This window comes from Vanessa cardui, chromosome 10, assembly GCF_905220365.1.
Source record: "Vanessa cardui chromosome 10, ilVanCard2.1, whole genome shotgun sequence".
NCBI lineage: Eukaryota > Metazoa > Arthropoda > Insecta > Lepidoptera > Nymphalidae > Vanessa > Vanessa cardui.
This window is the reverse complement of record NC_061132.1, coordinates 2,388,736-2,408,040: the sequence shown is the minus strand read 5'-3', so window position 1 is coordinate 2,408,040 and position 19,305 is coordinate 2,388,736. Positions and strand designations below refer to the sequence as shown.

General features: G+C 32.7%; 1 protein-coding gene across 1 annotated transcript; it reads right to left on the bottom strand.

Moving 5' to 3' along the window:
- Positions 1 to 5,219: 5,219 nt before the first annotated feature.
- LOC124532681 (alpha-tocopherol transfer protein-like) lies at positions 5,220 to 18,712 on the bottom strand. The gene is made up of 7 exons (XM_047107704.1): positions 18,607 to 18,712; positions 9,607 to 9,741; positions 8,523 to 8,673; positions 7,100 to 7,204; positions 6,274 to 6,421; positions 5,793 to 6,009; positions 5,220 to 5,464 (listed from the first exon to the last, which is right to left on the bottom strand). Exons 2-7 carry the CDS (start codon positions 9,725 to 9,727, stop codon positions 5,310 to 5,312), a joined length of 897 nt encoding a protein of 298 aa, XP_046963660.1. The 5' UTR covers positions 9,728 to 9,741; positions 18,607 to 18,712; the 3' UTR covers positions 5,220 to 5,309.
- Between the last annotated feature and the right edge of the window lie 593 nt (positions 18,713 to 19,305).

Here is a 19,305-nt window from a genome sequence, read left to right as displayed (position 1 = left end):
TAAACCGATTATGAACACACTGGCCGAATAACATCCAGATCAGCTGAGGACTTCAGCCCACGAAGAGCAATAGCATTAAAGATCACATAACAAAAACATATTCTCTTCAGTAAAGCTATGTATATATAAATGTAGCTACATTGATAATAATATACGTTTTTCTTCAAAAAAAGTAAAAAATCTATTAGTATACTTGAGTTTACTTAACGGGACGCGACTTTTAACTTCACCTATTCATAAATTCAAATCATTTGTAAAAGTAAAGTAACAGCCCGTTAATTTCCCACTGCTGTGTTAAGGTTTCCTCTCCCATTATGGACAGGGTTTGGTACTTATTCCACCACGCTGTTTCAATGCGGGTTAATGGAATACATATGTGGCATAATTTCGATGAAATTAGATACATGCAGGTTTCCTCACGATGTTTTCCTACTCCGCCGAGCACGAGATAAATTATAAACACAAATTAAGCAAATATATATATAGTGGTGCTTGGCTGGGTTTGTACCCGAAATCATCGTTTAGGCTGCACGCGTTCTAACTACTGGGCCAACTCAGCTCATTTGTAATACTCATATGTAATAAAGTACTCAATACAATATTATATAGATGATAAATAAGCTTCGTGCTAAATACTCGACTTCCAGGCAGGATGCATTATGTTTAGTTGAATTTAACGAACTTAACTCTTTATTTTTAAATGTTGAAGTAACTACTAAGTTTCCGCTTTCTTCTCGGTGGAATCTGCATTCCAAATCGTTGGTAGCTTCACTCAAAATAGTTTGTTAAATGACGATTCATAACTTCTTGTTTGATTTGATTCAGATTTTTACAGCTTACCTGGTAAAGCTGATGCCATAATAAATAATGAATTCATGATATCAAAAACGGTGTAAGTATACATGAGCAGCACGATCATCCCTTCTTCTTTGTTAAACTCTACTATAGTAGTACATATCGAGAGGTATACGTTAAAGAGACGGTGAGTCAAAGCTTGTGCTGATGTGGTAGTCATTGGTTCAGCTATATCTGGCAAGAAATTATAGCAAATTGTTAATAAGTCATAACACTGTTTCGGTTCATAAATCTATGAACCGAATTTGACGAAATGAGATGTGAAGCAATCTTGAACTCCCAGGAAGGAAGGCTACTTTTCAACCGACTTCAAAAAGGAGGAGGTTATCAATTCGTCTGTATTTTTTTTTTTATGTTTGTTACCTCATAACTTTTCACTGGCACCGGCTCCAAATATAACAATAACTATAACTACGTTATATCATCGTAAATCGACTTCTAAGTAGTCTAATATTTTTCATTACATTTTACCTAGGAGGACTCTAAAAAATATGTTAAATATGCTATTATTTTTATTACTTTTTAGTGCATTTTTATTTGTTTTAAAATAGTGATTTGTTTGAAGTCGGTTTTTCTTTTTGTTAAAATTTTATTTATTAACCTAACACATGATAAGCAACCTCTAAATCACGAGCGAAGCCGCTGGTGAAAACTAGTTACAAATTGTGCCAGAGCGTGAAAAAACTGGCTTTAATCAAACACCTACTGATGGCGTTCTATCAATTAGTAATTAATATGTAGATGTTAATAGAGGTAATTAATCTGAATGTACTTACTGAATATATTAAGCTGCAAATTCAAATCAGTCAAATGTTCATTCAACGGTCTAAGCGAGTCGTTCAATAAGCTGATGATTAAAAGAAATTGCATTTGTATCACGAGTCGAATTGTACACTTTAAGTAGTAGCATACAATAAATCCTAGAACTATCGCTGCAACAATTAAAGAAAAATCTACATAATAAACATTATTTGAAAGCTAATATCGTAATTCTTGTTAACGTTCTGCCTTAAGTAACTTCGTTTTGTAATGACGAGGAAACACCAGAAAGACGGAAATTTCTTCTGCAAAAATCATTGAGAAAAGAAATTCTTGCAGAGGAAATATAGATTAATAAAAATGACACATCATGACGACATTGATAAGATTCAGTTTCGTATCAGTTGAATAGTAGTCATCGCTGATTGCATCATAATCTTTACAAATGATTTCGCAAATAGTTAAATATTAATTAATAAATACTAGTTACCGATGAATGAAAGAACATATGATAAGACATTTTAGACACAGATAAGGCTTATCAATTATATGATGGATCTCCATTTATTGATGTACCGATAGAACTATATACAGTTTAGTATAACCAGACATTCAAATAGGACTTAATAAGCCATCAAAATAATGACTTCGTATTCAGTTTCAAGATAATAAATACTTTTGAAACATTTTACTACGTTCTCTTATATGCAGCTTTGTAAAGAGTTCCATTAAATTTTTACACTTAATATTAAATACTTACGATACAGATTTTCATTTAAATAACGATGGACAGCGATTCCAATATCAATAACAGCAAATGCTGCTAATATCGCAAAGTATGTCCACATAATTATTTCACTTTTCCTTACATTCATATTTGGATAGTTGTTTGACAGATCTTTATTTACCTACAAAATTTATAGCCCTGAAGTTAGAGAATCTTTAAAATAAATTATATGTATAATCCTTATTTGTCTGCTATATTGCCGATAAATGGAAAAAAGATCACTCGAGGATTACACCAGTCGTTTCCATATTGATATGACTTGTATGTTATTGTACTTTTTCTAATAAGTTTTTTTTGTATGGCTCATGATCGGTGGTGAACATAAACATTGTGAGGAATGTCATGTCATGCTCGTCTCAGATAAATCTGCCTCATAAGGGCAATTGGAGCTACGTGGTGGAGTATGTTAAAAAAACTGGCTTTTCTTCAATCGGCTTTTTCTGTTCAAAACTTCTAAATAGCAACCCAAAGGCTGGAATTTAGAAGAGTGCACACTTCCAAGTCCCGCGCCTAAACTCTTTTCGGTCGTGTTGGATTTGCCGCCCAACCAGATTATCAGAGTGAGGGAACAGAGACAGCATTTGTGTCTGTGTTCACACTTGGGCACTTTAATAGGGAGACTAGACTAGGCAGGATAACCTTGCGTAGTCTAGTCTCCCTTGAGAATGTTTACCTCGGACATCATAAAAAATATATGATTAAAAATCACCATTTCTATGTTGTTTATCCATTTCATTAGCCTCTTCATTCTATTCAACAAATCGAAGGCTGCAGTTATCACTATCAAATTTGACATAAAAAATTCGAATATGAAGAATAAATCGGACAAGCCCACTAGTATGCGGATCTTCCGTGATGGTTCAGCTATATAATATTCATGTCTGTATCCTAATACTGATACCAGTACTGAAAATAATGGCAAGTATCAGAAATAAAGAGTTAATTCTTAACCAATGATTTCGAGTTCCTTTATGTATTTAATTTGAATTTTAAATTCATATCGTACTGAAGGTGATGAAGGCTAACATCATGAGTAAACCTGTTTTTGCAAACACCAATCCGCATTGGAGCAGTATAGTCGTATAAACTCTAAAAACACATTCTCCTCAAAGAGAGAAGTTGCCTTAGCCAAAAAGTGAAACATATATAGACTGTGCAAATATTAGAGAACTCTTAAAATAAAATTTTAATGATACAATAATGTACTTCGCAGAGTAATATTGAGAACTTACTTAATACAGCGTAAAATATATAAGAGTAAATTCTGAAATAGGGCCATGAGCAAATTCGGTAGGCATTTCGATATGGCGTGAAGCGTAAAGCAGCTACACCAACTAATCTTGATATTTGCAGAACAGCTGCTAGCGGACCGCTTACTTTACAACACAGGGATTCAGTGTCATGGAGCTCTAAAAATATTCAGAAACGATTGAATCCATGCTGTTACACTTTAATTATATTTTTATTTTTATGTGAAAGCGGCAGGTAAAATGATCCATTTGATAGTAAATCGTCACCACCTTTCATCGCTGCCCGTCTAAGATGTTACATCCTCCATTGTCCACAACGTTACGTTGGCTCACACGTCAATTCGGAACACAAAAATATAAAGCATTGTTGTTTTACGAGGTATAATGCGCGAGCCCGAGAGGCGCAAATAAAACGATCTATTTTTGTACATATTTCTTAACAACAAGAATTAAAGGAATTACTTTCATCCTATCAACAAGCCTTGTCTACTGCTCTAAGCGTGAGCCAGAAGTGAGAACACCTTCGTAATCAGTACCGATGGTTGGCGACAATTCATTGGTGGTCTTGCAAATCGTACGATTCCCACGTTACAAGTTAAGAAAAATTATTGAGTTCACGGCAATCGCTTTGGTGGTCTTTGTGTTGTATTCAGTAGAATGTTCGAGTAAGGTGTTACGAGAATTCTTAAATGTGAAATTCGATGAGAAATATATTGTGGAAAGTATAGATCGCTGACTTATCACTACTCTAGTCTAGTGCATTTATAACAGGGGAATGAGTCCGTGAACGTACCTTTTTCTTGTTCTATTCTATTTATTCTATTCCATATTGAAGTCATTTTTTATTCCAGACCTGATATTTTTATGAAGCTCACATAGGCAATGACTCGTGGCAATACACAAATACTTTATTTTTTAAATAAAATGTCCATCAATTTTGTAGATACAATCTAAATAAATAGTCTTCTAGTAAGGCACATTTATAATACATCAAGCATATGTAATGTAGGTATATGTAGCGATATTTAACCTCTTTGCTTTTATTATTTTACCTTCATTAATAATTTCAGGCATGTCTACGATAGACGCGTACGAAAACTAACCACAATAATATATTATTATATCAACAAAGTTGTAGTTTGAATATAGTTGAGTATAACTTAAGTGATGTTTGTATAGATTGTGTTACATATGAGTCGTTTTGTATTTAATGTACATAATGGAATAGCAGAACAATATTGCCCGTTAATCTAGACGCGATCTACTTAATTGTAAAGAGCTGTTTTTTATATTTTATATTTAATCAGAAGCGAAGGCTCCTGCGGTCTTTCTAAGATTCGTTTTATTCTTCACGATGAAGTAAATATCCTCAATATAATATCATCATCATCGCAACCAAACATTTGCGTGTCAGGTGAATATCTGCCACGCTGTATCCACTAATCCACATATAATATCCATAATAATTTTGCGATTGAGATTCAGACCTTTCCGTCAGTAGAAGAGGAGATCTTGTGCTGTAATAGGACTTTTTTTCTGTTAATTTGTAGTAACAAAAAAAAACACAGTCAATTTAATTTGTTTATTTTTTGCATACATTAATTTGGAATATAGAAATTTGATTGGTTGGTCTCACTTCCAGAAATCTTTCGTAAATGTTAATCAATTTCTAACTTTTTGAAAGACCCTTCGACCCCTCCAAATATATCTGATATTGTCTTCTGTTTTCCCGGCCTTAGAGATTCCGTTACCCGCTTGTGACTCTCTTCCTCAAAATATGGCTTGTAATCTCTTAATTTCGCCAAAACCATATCTGTAATCAGTAAATTGGGAATATTTGGAATTATAGTATTACTAGTTGAATCTGCGGCTTCACTGGCAGAAGGGTAGAATTTTGTAAGGTATTTACACATGTACACCCTATAAGGAAATTAAATATAATATGATGAGTGAGCCAATGTAACCAAAGGCACATGAGATATGACATCATAATTTTCAAGGTTGGCGGCGTCGTAAGAGATGGTTAAAGTTTCTTTCAGCGCCATTGTCTATAAGGTGAACGCTAAAAAGCCCATTTACTCGTTCGCGTATCTAAATATAAAAATACAAATGCTGATTTTATTTTAATTAGTTCAACCAACCTTTATGTTTATCATTACTTTCGGCGTTGCCACCAGAATCGTTTGGCAGCGCCTCGACAGGAAGGTAATCTTTTAGGTTCTTAGAATCAGCAGTATGGATGTGTAACATGTCCATCAGCTCTTTCTTCATAAATGGTTTCATCATGACCAACAACTTGTCGATAAATGGTGGAGCGTTCAAAAAATGCATTCCTTTTAGCCTCAAAAGTATTGCTTCCTATTCATTTAAAAGAGAAATTAATTTAAGAACATCTTTTTTTCATATTATAAACCAAGGAGTTAGTATAGCACAGGAATTCGAAGTAGTCAATCTTGACCAAAAATTGTCTAGCAACGGGTGTAATCTAGATGAAAAACCTGAGTATCTTTTAAATATTATCCTGATATACAACATATTTTTTATGCTCAGTGTTTAAAAGCATACTTCTTTATACATTGATATGGAAACATTATTCGAACATAATCTTTGTAATATTCTTACCTGAAGGTAGTAGAGAAAATGTTGTAAACTGAACAAATCGATTTTCGCGAAGTGAGCCAGGCTCACGCCTTTAAAGTCAACCGTAAGAAGCATTCCTGGCCACGTGCCTTGTTCATACTGATACAATTCAATGACCATGAGCACCGCTCTGTAAATGTCATGTTTTTCATTTCCAAAACATTCTAGTACCTAAATAAAAATTCACAATTGTTTTTTAAGTACAGTAGTATTATGATCACTTATATCACCAATTTGGCAATTATTTTTTTCCTCTTTATTTGCAAAAAATACAGAGAATAACTCCATAAGAGACATACGTTTCTATGTATATCTGATACGAACTTTTTATATGTAATTCATAGACTATTTCAAGTTATGGCATTTTGTTGGCATAATTATGTTATGATGATATCTCGAGACCTGTTCTACTTTAAATTCTGACACTCTAATGGTCCATGAGACACAAATCTGACTTGACGCGCCTTACGAAGCAAGGCAGTTTAATAATACAGCTTTATTCGGACCATTGCTTAAGCAAAATTACGAAGCAATTAGAAGAACAAGGATATATACATTCAATTAAGATCGTAACCATCACGATCTTCTTAAATCTGAGCTAATGGCATACAGGAAAATCGAATGACTATTTGCTGGGCGTGGTTTTTTGTGTTACAAAGATATGATAAGCTAGTAGTCTTATACGTATCTATTTGAAGAGCCAGCCAGAAAGTCAACCTTACCGTCAAAATATTGTCTGCGGTCGTTCATAGAAACATATGTACTAGCGATATAGTTGGCGTGTAGCCGTACAAAAAATAATTCATACTTTACTGCATCACCGAAATGAAAGATCTTTGGGTCGCTGTTCAAGAGTCGGGTGTATAAAATGACATAGCCTTCTTTCGTTCGCATCGACAGCGGTGTAAGCAATCTGCAAATAGTTTAGATTATTGAGAAAAGTGGTGCAATTACATCATTTAAACTCTTGGGAGATTATTTAACTAACAGGCATTTCATATACAACTAACGACCCCTCCCGGCTACGCGTGGTCGCAATACTTATACTAATATACCACAGAATGTCATAATGTACAAAATTCATAATTTTTGTCATTAAACTCAAACTCAAACTCAATGGTGTAGAGGGCCATATATTACTCTACTTAAACGAACAATGTATTTAAGTTTCTTTATTGGATAAGGATTAATGCTGTATTACTTAAAATCGCTTCGAAAATAAGCAATTATTTCTAATAAATAGTAAAAGATAGATACAAATGGTTATTGTGGCTTGTCTCTTGAGAGTTAGATATGTCACCGTAAGATTACAAAATTCGTTAGATTACAATCCGAACCGTGAAATAGGATTCCAATTTAACGTATTATTTTCGCTATATTGTAATGTATCGATTAACAGGTACTATTTAAAAAAATCTAATTTATCAAACGAAAATAAAAACATCTAACAATTACAAGTGCACTGTCAGCCCTAAGGTTGAGCATTGGCCGAGCCGCTATCAACCGCTCACGCAACACGTGTCCTGTGTTAGCGTCCTTGTACTAATGAACTGTAATTTGTTAGCATTTAAATTTTGGTTTTAATAAAAACTTTAAAAATTCCTTCATTTTATATTAATTGTAACCACGCAGTGATGTGATAAGTTATCCACGTTTGAATTAAAATGCTTTAGTATTTTTTTGTGTTTTCTGTTTAACGTGAAACAATGTCTCGTGTTTACTTTACGGTTTCGCGTATAAAAATATAGTAAATAAATGATCTTGATCGATGAAGTGAGAAGATAAAATCTAATTATCTTTTTGCTACATTGTTTATATTTATTGTGATGGAGCTGAACTAATTATCTAGTAATATTAAAATAGCATTTAATTTTGCTCGAAAAAAAAAAATTCTTTTGTACATTTATTTATTATATGATCTTATCGGCCTCATACTAACGAGTATTATTTGCTGTTTCATTTAAAGTGATGGCGTCGTCGCCTCTGTGTATATAAATAACATCCGATGAAGAGCGATCACCGTCACATATTGGTTGGTTCTAATGTTGGTGGCACATTGACAATGTAAGGGATGGCCAATATTTTTACATTGGCATTTTTTATGGGTGATAATGAATACTTAATATCAAGCGGGCTCACTGACTCATTACAATAAATAAAAATAAAGCAAAATTATATATTACTGAACAAACAATTTAAAAACTAAAAATAAAATTAATAACCATACATACAGGTTTGACATCAATTTTTCGATGCGTTCATTATAACGATCCTTAAAAATGTTATGGAAGAGCGTCCGTAGCGTTAAATTCAAATCTAGAACTTGTTTCGTTAGTCCTGAACTGTTGTGGCAGCAATGATATGCTAGAATGAGGTCCAGATCTGAAACGTGAAAATAGTTCAATTATTATATTGTTGTTGTTTGCCAAGTTCATGTCCCTGAGCCGGGATGGCCCAGTGGTTAGAACGCGTGCATCTTAACCGATATTCGAGTTCAAACCTAGGTGAGCACCACTGAATATTCATGGGCTTAATTTGTGCTGGGCTAAATTTATATAATTCATCTCGTGTTCGGCGGTGAAGGAAAAAATCGCGAGTGAAACCTGCATGTGTCTAATTTAAAATAAATTCCGCCACAGTTGTATTACATAACCGCGTTGGAACAGCATGTTATATAACATATGTTCCGAACCTTCTCCGCGGAAGGGGAGGAGGCCTTAGCAGCAGTGGGAAACTTACAGGCTGTTATTGTTATTGTTCCAAGTTCGTCCTAGAACTATTTTATAATTTCAAATTCTACATTCAAACGTAGAATGTGCATTCGTACTAATTACGCAATTAACACGTTTCCTTTATTAACCGGTAACAAGTGACTCATCTATTGAAGTTAATAGTTCAATTGAGCAAACTCGTTCTATTGACTTTTCATTTGTTTTAATGATAAAGAAATATAACGAGTATCATTTCCAATTTTGAATGATATATCAATTATTGGGCTATAAATTTGTAGGCTATTATTTTGTTTATAAATACTTATGTTGAGAGCTTTTAGTTAAATAATTTCATATTAACAATGTATTATATAAATATATAATTATAACTAACATAACTATGTATTTTTAAATGTTGAAAAAATAACTACAGTTTTAAGTAATAGTGAAGTTAACAAACGATAAAATAATGCTGCTGAGCAAAAGTATGCTTTTGGAAAGTGATTACACGTGTGGAAAAATTCCATGTGATACACAACACATTCAACCAATTCTCGGTTTAGATTCGCTGAGCTATGTGCAGTAAACATATATATTTTCATACCTGTTATATATTTTTCTGGCAAATGAGGCTGCGTTTGAAGCCATTGTCTCAACTCTGCGATATCCTGCGGCGTTATCCCTGTATCCTTTGCATATTCTTCATCCAAGGATATCTGCTTCATTCTTCCTGTGATATCTGTAAATATATATTTTAATACGTTAATACAACAAGCTTAAAAGATACATTCGTCTTTATTAAGTTCTAGTATTTGAGAGCTTTTTAATTGTTTCAGGTTATATTTTAAGTTAGTGATACTGACGGTATGTTAAAATTACCACTAAAAATAAGTTACGAATAAAAACTTATCAATGATACAAAAATTAATATGTACAGACAGCCCGTTTAACCGTTTTCATATGTGTTAGTAATTATATACGATTATGCTTAATTATATGGCCTATTATATAGTTACTGTGGGATTATAACTACTGAATAATTATTTTAATGGTGTACTTTGACAAAGCAATCTATTATTACATAAAATGACGATGTAACATCGTTTTACAAATAGTTTCCGTTTGGTTCTTAATCACATAAAATACATCGATGGCTAAAATATAAACATGCTAAGATCTCGCATTGGAAACCCGGTTCGGAGAAATGAAATGAAATGGTTTTTTCCATAATCAACAATCCTAATTAGGATGTTAGCAGTTTTTTTTTTATTGGTGATAAGGTTTTATGCAAACCTTTCGTTGAGCCGGTTGAGATTCTTATCATATTCTACCGATACGTACCAGTAATTTGTATTGTTTTGTCCTTTTTGTAAGGTGACTATTGGTGTAACTAAAGGCAAAATAGATAATATGGATATGGTAAATGGTCACCAACCCCCATATATAACGACACTTTAAGAAATATTAACCATTCTTGATATCACCAATGTACCACCAACCTTGGGAACTGAGAATAGAATAGAACCTTAGCTCCCAAGGTTGGCGCAATGATCTTTTGAGGAATGGTGATCATTATTTACAATGCCTGTCTGTTATGTGGAGTGGTCCACTATTAGGCGGCTCTATCGTCAGTCTATCTAACTATTATAAATTAAAAAAAAAAGAAATATTTTTGGTTCACCCATTTGGAATTATAGTTGCTTTACATTTTATGTAAATGTCAAAAAACAAGGAAGTAAACTGATAAGGTTCGAGAATATTTCAATGTCAAAAAATAAAATTGTTATTAAAAAATAACGTATGAATTAAAAATACAACAAATAAGTTTTAAATAATATTATATGAGACTGCGTATATGGTATTAAAACAGAGAGAGAAATGACGAATGAAGGGCATAACACTGTTTCCTTACTTGAAGATTTCTACTAGCTCAATGTAAAAATAATTTCGTACAAAGATAATATTGTATTGACACGTAAGATTGTTGTTAGTAGAGAATTGTATGATACTTTTGAAATAATTAGGGTTATGTAATTAGACCTATCGATAATATATATATTTTTAATGATACAGTTTAGCGTAAGAGCAAATGGACCACCTGAAGGTAAGTGGTCACCGCCGCCACTGGACAATGGCACTGTTGGAAATATTAACTATTCCTTATATCATCAATGCGACACCAACCTTGGAAACTAAGATATGTCCACGAGCTGGAACACAACAATACTGACTTCTGCTGTTTGGAGACAAATATCTGATGAATGGCCGGTACATACCCAGACTGGCTTGCGCAAGCCCTACCACCAAATAAATTGATGATGACGAAATTAAACTAATCAATTTGAATTAAGTTTGATTTAGAAGAATATTCTTATTGGTCTACAAACGATACTCTAATGCGAGGTAAACTCACATCACAAACTGAGACCGGACCAAATACAACTTAATTATTACAACATCTTTCTCTCCTTGCAGACATCTCTCTTAGCAGAGAAAGCTCCGGACTATATGCACTTGGTTAATAACAATTTGTCAAAGAGATAAATGTGGCTCGAACGACTGTGAACTAGCTTAGACTACGATTATTCGGCTCTATCAGTCTTCCTTGAGGATTGACCTTGTCGACTTTTCTTTATTATCCTATGACATGTATATATATAACTTTAACGACCTCCATGGTCGGTGTGTACGCCAGTTTTCATGGGTATGCCACGCTGAGGTCACGGGTTCGATTCCTGGCCGAGACGATGTAGATTATCATTAGTTTTCTATGTTGTCATGGGTCTGGGTGTTTGTGTCCGACGTTACTTCTGATTTTATATAATACAAGTGCTTTAGCTACTTATGTTGGGATCAGAGTAATGTATGTGATGTTGGCTGAAATACTAAAATTCTGAAATACTAACTTTAAGCCCTATTCACAGTAATATTTGATCACTTTGAAGACATCAGTAATTAATCATAACAGAAACAAGAATAAGGTTATAACGCAAAGTTTCTGACTATATACAGTTCTTGGGGCAAGGTATTCGGTTCAAAATTTAAATTTCGTAGATATTTTTAACCTACCGGTTTCCACCAGTCCATAAATTCAAATTGTTTGCTAAAAATAACTATAAATATTATTCAACACAAAATTAAAAAGATACTAAAGAAATCGTGAAGCTAATACCTGTGAACGTGTGAACTTTGTATTTTAAACGTTATAAAACTAGGTTTTTGCGGGTTTTTCTCAATAAAATCTAAATTTAGAGAATATTTATAGAATATTCTTCTGTAAAATGAAGATTCAAAGCTGTATTCACTTTTTTATTATATTTTGATTCGATTTGATACAGAACAAATTGACTATTTCAGGTTGAGGAAAATCAGATAAGGTTTCCGTGTGAAACAGAAAACAATATTTATTTATTTATAACACAATTAAAGCTGGTTTGTGTTTTATAATAATTAGTTAAAGTTAAATATCTCTTAATTTTTTTGTCCCTTAATTGTTCGTAATTATGGTTCAAAATTAAAAAAGTGTGATTTTTAAAATTAAATTAAGATGATATTTGTATATTTAGGATCATCATTGTGATGTGTCGAATTTTGGTGCACTAGCCTGGGAAAATTATACTGATGACAAAAAATCGTTTTATTTTACGAGCAACGAGCATATCTATAAATATAGGGAAAAGATGAAATAAAAACTTTAACTTCCTTAAAAGTAAAGGGACATTAAATAAAAACTTTAAAGTAAAGAGAGTCTTAGAAGATTATTTTGTTGTAAGCCTGTCAATACCAAATACTGAATTTCTGCGGTCCCTTGTGGCTGTGAAAAAATAAAATGTCTAAGTATATCACAATCCAAATATATGTCATTTATCTTGTTATTTATGTCACATTTTCCGAACATTCTCAAAGAGATACAAAGCCTATAGGATACCGCCCGTTAATTTTAAGTCATAAAATTAGTCAAAAACCAATATCTTGTAACACAAGTATAGAAAAAATTCGCGAAATGTAAATTTTGTCATAGCAGTGCCTTTCGGTACATTCATCTGGTGTTACGAAAGCCTTAGTGACACGATCAGATTCGGAGGAGCATCATTAAATTACAAAACGTTCCATTTACATCTTTTAGTGTTGGAATAAAAACATCGCAACCTTCATTTGTCAAATGAAAATCCGTATGTGACCCAATCCCAATTGGTACAGCATGTTGAAGTAACCTTCAAAAAGGACTGAAGACTTAGTGAGTAGCAAGACGTTTAAAAACTACTTTGTAGTATTAAACAATTATATATTAATGAATATGACACTTCATATATAAATATAACTATGTGTCTATTTGCTAAGTGGTGGGGTGATGTTTACACAGTCAATTATTTCCCTCTTCGACCGACCTTATTCAATATATGTTTACTAAATAATTACGTTTGTCATGCAATGCTTCGGAATTATTTATGAAAAAAAAATAAAATTCATACATCTATCATGTACCAGGACTAATAAATTCCTACTATAGGGCAATTGTCAATTTTTTAAAGTGATATCTTGTTTAGGAGTTTCAGCACTTTTTGGTAAGGGAACATCTTGTGGGTTCGCGTCACTAACTGTTTCATGATTGGCGCATGCGTAGCAACTATGTGCCATGCCCGATAAAACGCTTTTTGGATGGACCGAGACCCGCGTCTTTGGGTCAGTGGCATTCTTAATAGCTGTACGGCTGACGTATCGGTAGGTAAACAGCTGATGTATTGTACAACATTAGTCGTGTGTATATATTGTATTTTCGTTCGATTATTTCTCAAATTGAAACCTTATGATATTTTAATAAAATTCGAAGTATTCACTTATATCCACAGTCTCTATAGCAGGCATTTTATTTATAGAGCTAAATAATTTAACGTCGAATTTGACAAGAGTAACATGAAAACTTTGTTCAGTCTTCTTCGTGTTAGTCTTGTCTAGACTACTTATGGAAAACATGAATGAATTAAGGTCCAAATGATAACCCAAATCCTATGATTTGTAATCTGCACCGTTGGTTGCCTGGCAGATATCGCTATGTAGCCATGCGCTTTGAGAAAGAGATAAGAAAAAGTTTTGTCTCAATCCATTCATATATATGACACTAGCTTTACCCGCCCGCTTCGCTGTGCGTTACATTTATAGACTGTAAATTTGCCACTGCTGGGCTAACGCCTCTTCTACCTTAGAGGTGAAGGTTTTGGACCATGTTCCACAACGCTGCGGGTTAGTAGATACACATGTAGCCGAATTTCATTGAAATTAGACACATATAGGTTTTCGCGCGATATTTTCCATCACCGTCGAGCTCGAGGTGAATTATAAACACAAATTAAGCAGTTGCCTGCCCGGGCTTTGAACCCGCAATCATCGGTTTAGATGCACGCGTTCTAACCATTGGGCTATCTCATTTTTGTCGCTAGGCCTTAGTCACAACAAATTCCTTTTTAAATTTTCACTTTGTAATTAATTTTTGATCATTAACTATGTACAAATAATTAACGAACAAATCAAGAAACATGCGAGATCTTAAAATTAAAAAAAAAATTATTAATTATTATATTAAAGTAAGCCATTATTTCTCGTAAAATTGAAAGATAAAAAAATGTTTAGTGTGGGTTATTTTTAAAAGATAGACATATACCATCGCGGACTTTTTTGTAGTCATTTTTGAGGTGTACAATTCTGTAGTACATTATTTTGATCTATCTAGTAGGGTTCAGCCAGCGTTTACAATGTAAGCCCAAAAAAAGTAATTACGACATCACATTAGAAACTTTTAAAATTATCAGTGTTACTAAAATATATTGTACATGTATTATATACAAAAAATTTCCTCTCGAATCTCTCTATCTATTAAAATAACCCGCATCAAATCCGTTGCGTATTTTTATAGATTTAAGCGTACAAAGGGACATAGGAACAGAAAAAGCGACTTTGTTTTATACTATGTAAAGATTATTAAAGGCATAAAATTACGTAAAAAGTGGATTTTCAACATTCTGCTCTGACATTGAACTCGAGAATCGACAGTCCAATGACAAATTCATTGATTACATAATAATAGTTTTATATAATCATGGCTTTGATATATATCTACATATATTTAATCGAAACATTCCGTCCAAAACTTTTTGTGATAAAAATTAATTATTAAATATGTTTGTTGAGATATAAGATTTTTGTTTAATAACCAATTTAGATGATTTTTTTTTTATAATAGTAACAACGCCTCAAGTTAATAAAGGCATGACTAATATTCCTATTTATCCGTTATTTTAAGCATACTTGTGTTAGATAGACCAAGGCTATTGTCATACCTACTACTGACACAAGTGTCTTTTAACATCGATATTCCGCCCGTTTGTTCAATAAATTAAAAAAAGTTTAAGAAAAATAATATGTTCTTAAAAAAAAAACAAAGTTTATATAATGTAACACTAAAGTGTATTAAAGAGAAAGGGACACAGAGAACCAGAAGGAAGGTAGTCCTGTGTGTGTTTTCCAGGCAAGAAGACTTCTGCCAATATATTCTTTGAATTTCGAATTTCAAATTTCAATTTCATTACAAAAATACCATCAATCTTCTTCAAAATTCTCATGACTTGTTACTTATTTAATGCGATCCGTCGATTGAAAGATGAACATCGGACTAATTTGAATTTGTAAATAATTTAATTATAATTTAATTATAATTCTAGATATTATTAAGACTGCAATATTTAAAATTATACTAAGAGTAAATAAATATATTGGAGGTCATTCAACGAAGCAAGGAAATAGCTCCGCGGAGAGTGCTATGCAAAAAAAGCAATGTTAATTATCTGTCATATGTAACTTGGAACTTACACAACTTTATTAACATATTTGAAGCGCAGAGCTACTTTAGATATTATTTGTGCAAGCCCGTCTGGGTAGGTACCACCCACTCATCAGTTATTCTACCGCTAAATAACATTAATCAGTATTGTTGTGTTCCGGTTTGAAGGGTGAGTGAGCCAGTGTAACTGCAGGCACAAGGGACATAACAACACAGTTCCCAAGGTTGATGGTACAATGACGATGTAAGGAATAGTTAATGTTTCTTACAGCGTCATTGTCTATGGGTGATGGTGACCACTTACCATCAGGTGGCCCATCTGCTCGTCCAACAACCTATACCATAAATATATATATTCGTTGTAATTACGCCTTTTTATGGCTAATTTAACTATCAGCAAGCGAAACAAATAATCGTTTACGTACCGTAACGTATATTTTTAATCAAAAATATAAAACCTTTTTTACCGTTAATCCTATTATTCAATAACTAGATGAAAACCCGGCTTTGCTCGGGTAAAATAAATGGAACTAAACAAATATAAATATACGTACTACCGTATTAACTAAATATTATTTGGAACACATTTTTTAACGCACCGTCAAAGATGGACGTACGATCCATACATTTTAATGACGTCACATCATTGATATATAAATATCTCCATTATTACGAATTTTGTGAATATATGTTGTCATCTCGGATTGTCAAAAACCAAAAAATTTAAATACATTTTATTCAAGTATTTACAAGCACTTTTGTATCGTCATTTAACAACTGTTTTAATTAAAGCAACCGCCGCTTCGGAAAGTAGATTGTACCGAAAACAACCGGCATGATACTCAGTATTCTTTTTCAACATTTAATAATATAGTCGTGTTAATTAATTGCAATTACATATGTATTACAGAAAACATATTTTTTAACGATCTATAATTGTGGATAGATTCTGATGAATATGATAGATATGATGATATGATAGATGAATTATCAATATAGATGAGGTATTAAATACAAACTAAGTATAGGAAAAGTTAATGCTTCTCCAGTTTGAATACGAAATCATCGGTCAAGCGATAATTCATGGTTTAACCGCAAGCATCGCATCATAAACATAATAAATATATCGACATCAATCCCGACTTCGTACCTATAATGTGCACAGATCTGTTACAACACAGTAATAAGTATTTTATTTATAATATATATTATCTGTGTATTTGTGTATCTGTCAAACCGAGTGACACATTGCAAAAGCGCGGGAAAAGAAGATATATGAAATTTGCGCGCGATGAAAACTGTATAGTACGACACAAATTATATGTAGCATCGGAAAATGCAATGGAATGAAAATAAAACCGATTACTGCCGTGTTACACAACCAATAGAAATAGCTCCCTATCGCGCCATTGGACACTATTCGTTGCTATAGACTCTCGCGTCAGAGAAAGCAAATGCATGTAAAGCGACGTGTCAAATTGACGAATATATTAGGTCATATGATATTACAAGTTATTACGTTTGTGCAAAGATCATATTCGCATGAGAAATAAATATTGATAATTTGGGATAACGTACTCAATTCGGATGTGATCGTTTTTCGAATTTTGCCGACTAAGTTACTACATCTAAGTTTTGTCGTACTATAACTATGCACAGTGAGATGATATTTAAATATAATATCTATTTGATTTAATTTATTAAACGACTTTACCGGTGAACATTACAGTACGCATGAAGTTCATACTAATATACGTTCCAACATATCCTATGTCACAATGCCTCATTGATGATGTAAAGAATGGTCAATGCTTCTCCCCAGATTTAAATATAAATATGCAGAAAATTAAAGATGATTCTTAATTGCAATTTTCCTAATTGTTGTGATTTAACAAAGAATTATTTTGAGAAAACGGAAAAAAGTTACTGAACGAATAGAGAGCAGCACTTAGGCCGTGAAATGATCGGTAAATAAAAAAATATATAAATATTGAAAGAGAATCTGATAACTTTTTTATTACATAATCACCACAAAGAACATCAATTACATTTATATAGTTTATTACATACCAACATTAGTTATTATTATGTACACTAATTTTATCCCGCGGCTTCACTCGAGTTGTAGGGCATCAGGCAAAAAAGTCTACGAGTATGTCCTTTCACGGAATTCAAGTTTACTGTATACCAAATTTTATGAAATTCGGTTAACCGTTTGGTCGAATAAAAGCGACGAAACAGACGCACAGATTATATAGATTACATTTACTATTTTTTGCTTTTATTTCGAATTTATTTGAATTAAATCAATATTTTTTTAAATAATAGTATCAACATCCGATAATATTTATTGTTTAATAGAGATATATAATGTTTATTTATTCGCATTGATTTAAATCAAATGAATTACTATGGAAAAAACAATGATGTTCTAGTAAACAGATTTGTTATTAACGCACAAAAAGTAAAGACTAGAAAACGTCCTAATTGGGATGTGTGCCTTTAATTGATTTACGTAGTAATACGTTATAATAACGTAGTAATACGTTATAATAACGTAGTAATACGTTTTGCGTAATTAAAACATCTAGTTATCCCTTTTACTTATTATTTTTATCAGGCTATCCTTTTTGCTTGTAACGAAATGTAAAATAAAATAAAATATACGGTCCCCGGCGCGGTACACTTTTTTCTGTTGTTTAGTATGGATATAACATATCTGTTTATTAGAATATCATTGGGAAAAAATAAACAAGACGTTTTGCTTACCGTCTTGAATAATATTATATTGACAGACACACGCGCCTCGGCGGACCGTTGGAAATTTAATGCCTGTTGCCCTCACTTAGCAGCGCGACCTCGCGCCTCTGACTGAGACGCGTTCTTTATTTAAACGTTTTTTTTTTTTTTAATATTATGCTTTGACTAAATAATTAACGTATATCTGTGGTATTACTGACAACAGCCAATCATTTCAATTGATAGATTACGTTATGCTATTATGTGTAGTATTGATAATTGTGCCAAGAAATAAGTAAATGAAATGTCGTTTTGCTATGTATAACTTTTAATAAATTAAGTGAGTAAAAAGTTTATTTAACTTAAACCTTTTTGTTTATTTGTAATGGGTAATTGTTATTATGTACATATACCAAAATAACATTTTTTATCCCTCCGTCTGTTTTGTTCCGACTGACCTCTCGAACGGGTCAACCCGTTCGAGAGGTCAGTCAATATATATATAATTGTTAATAAAATAAATTTATTAACAATTATATAGAATTAAGAAATAATCTATGTATATTTCGCCACCGGTTCACATGTTGCCGAATTTCGTTGAAATTAGGCATAGGTTCGATGTTTTCTGTCACGACCGACCACTATATGTGATAAAAAAACAAATTTAGTACTTGAAAATTCAGTGGCTTTAAACCCGCAATCATCGTTCTAACCACTGGGCCATCTCGG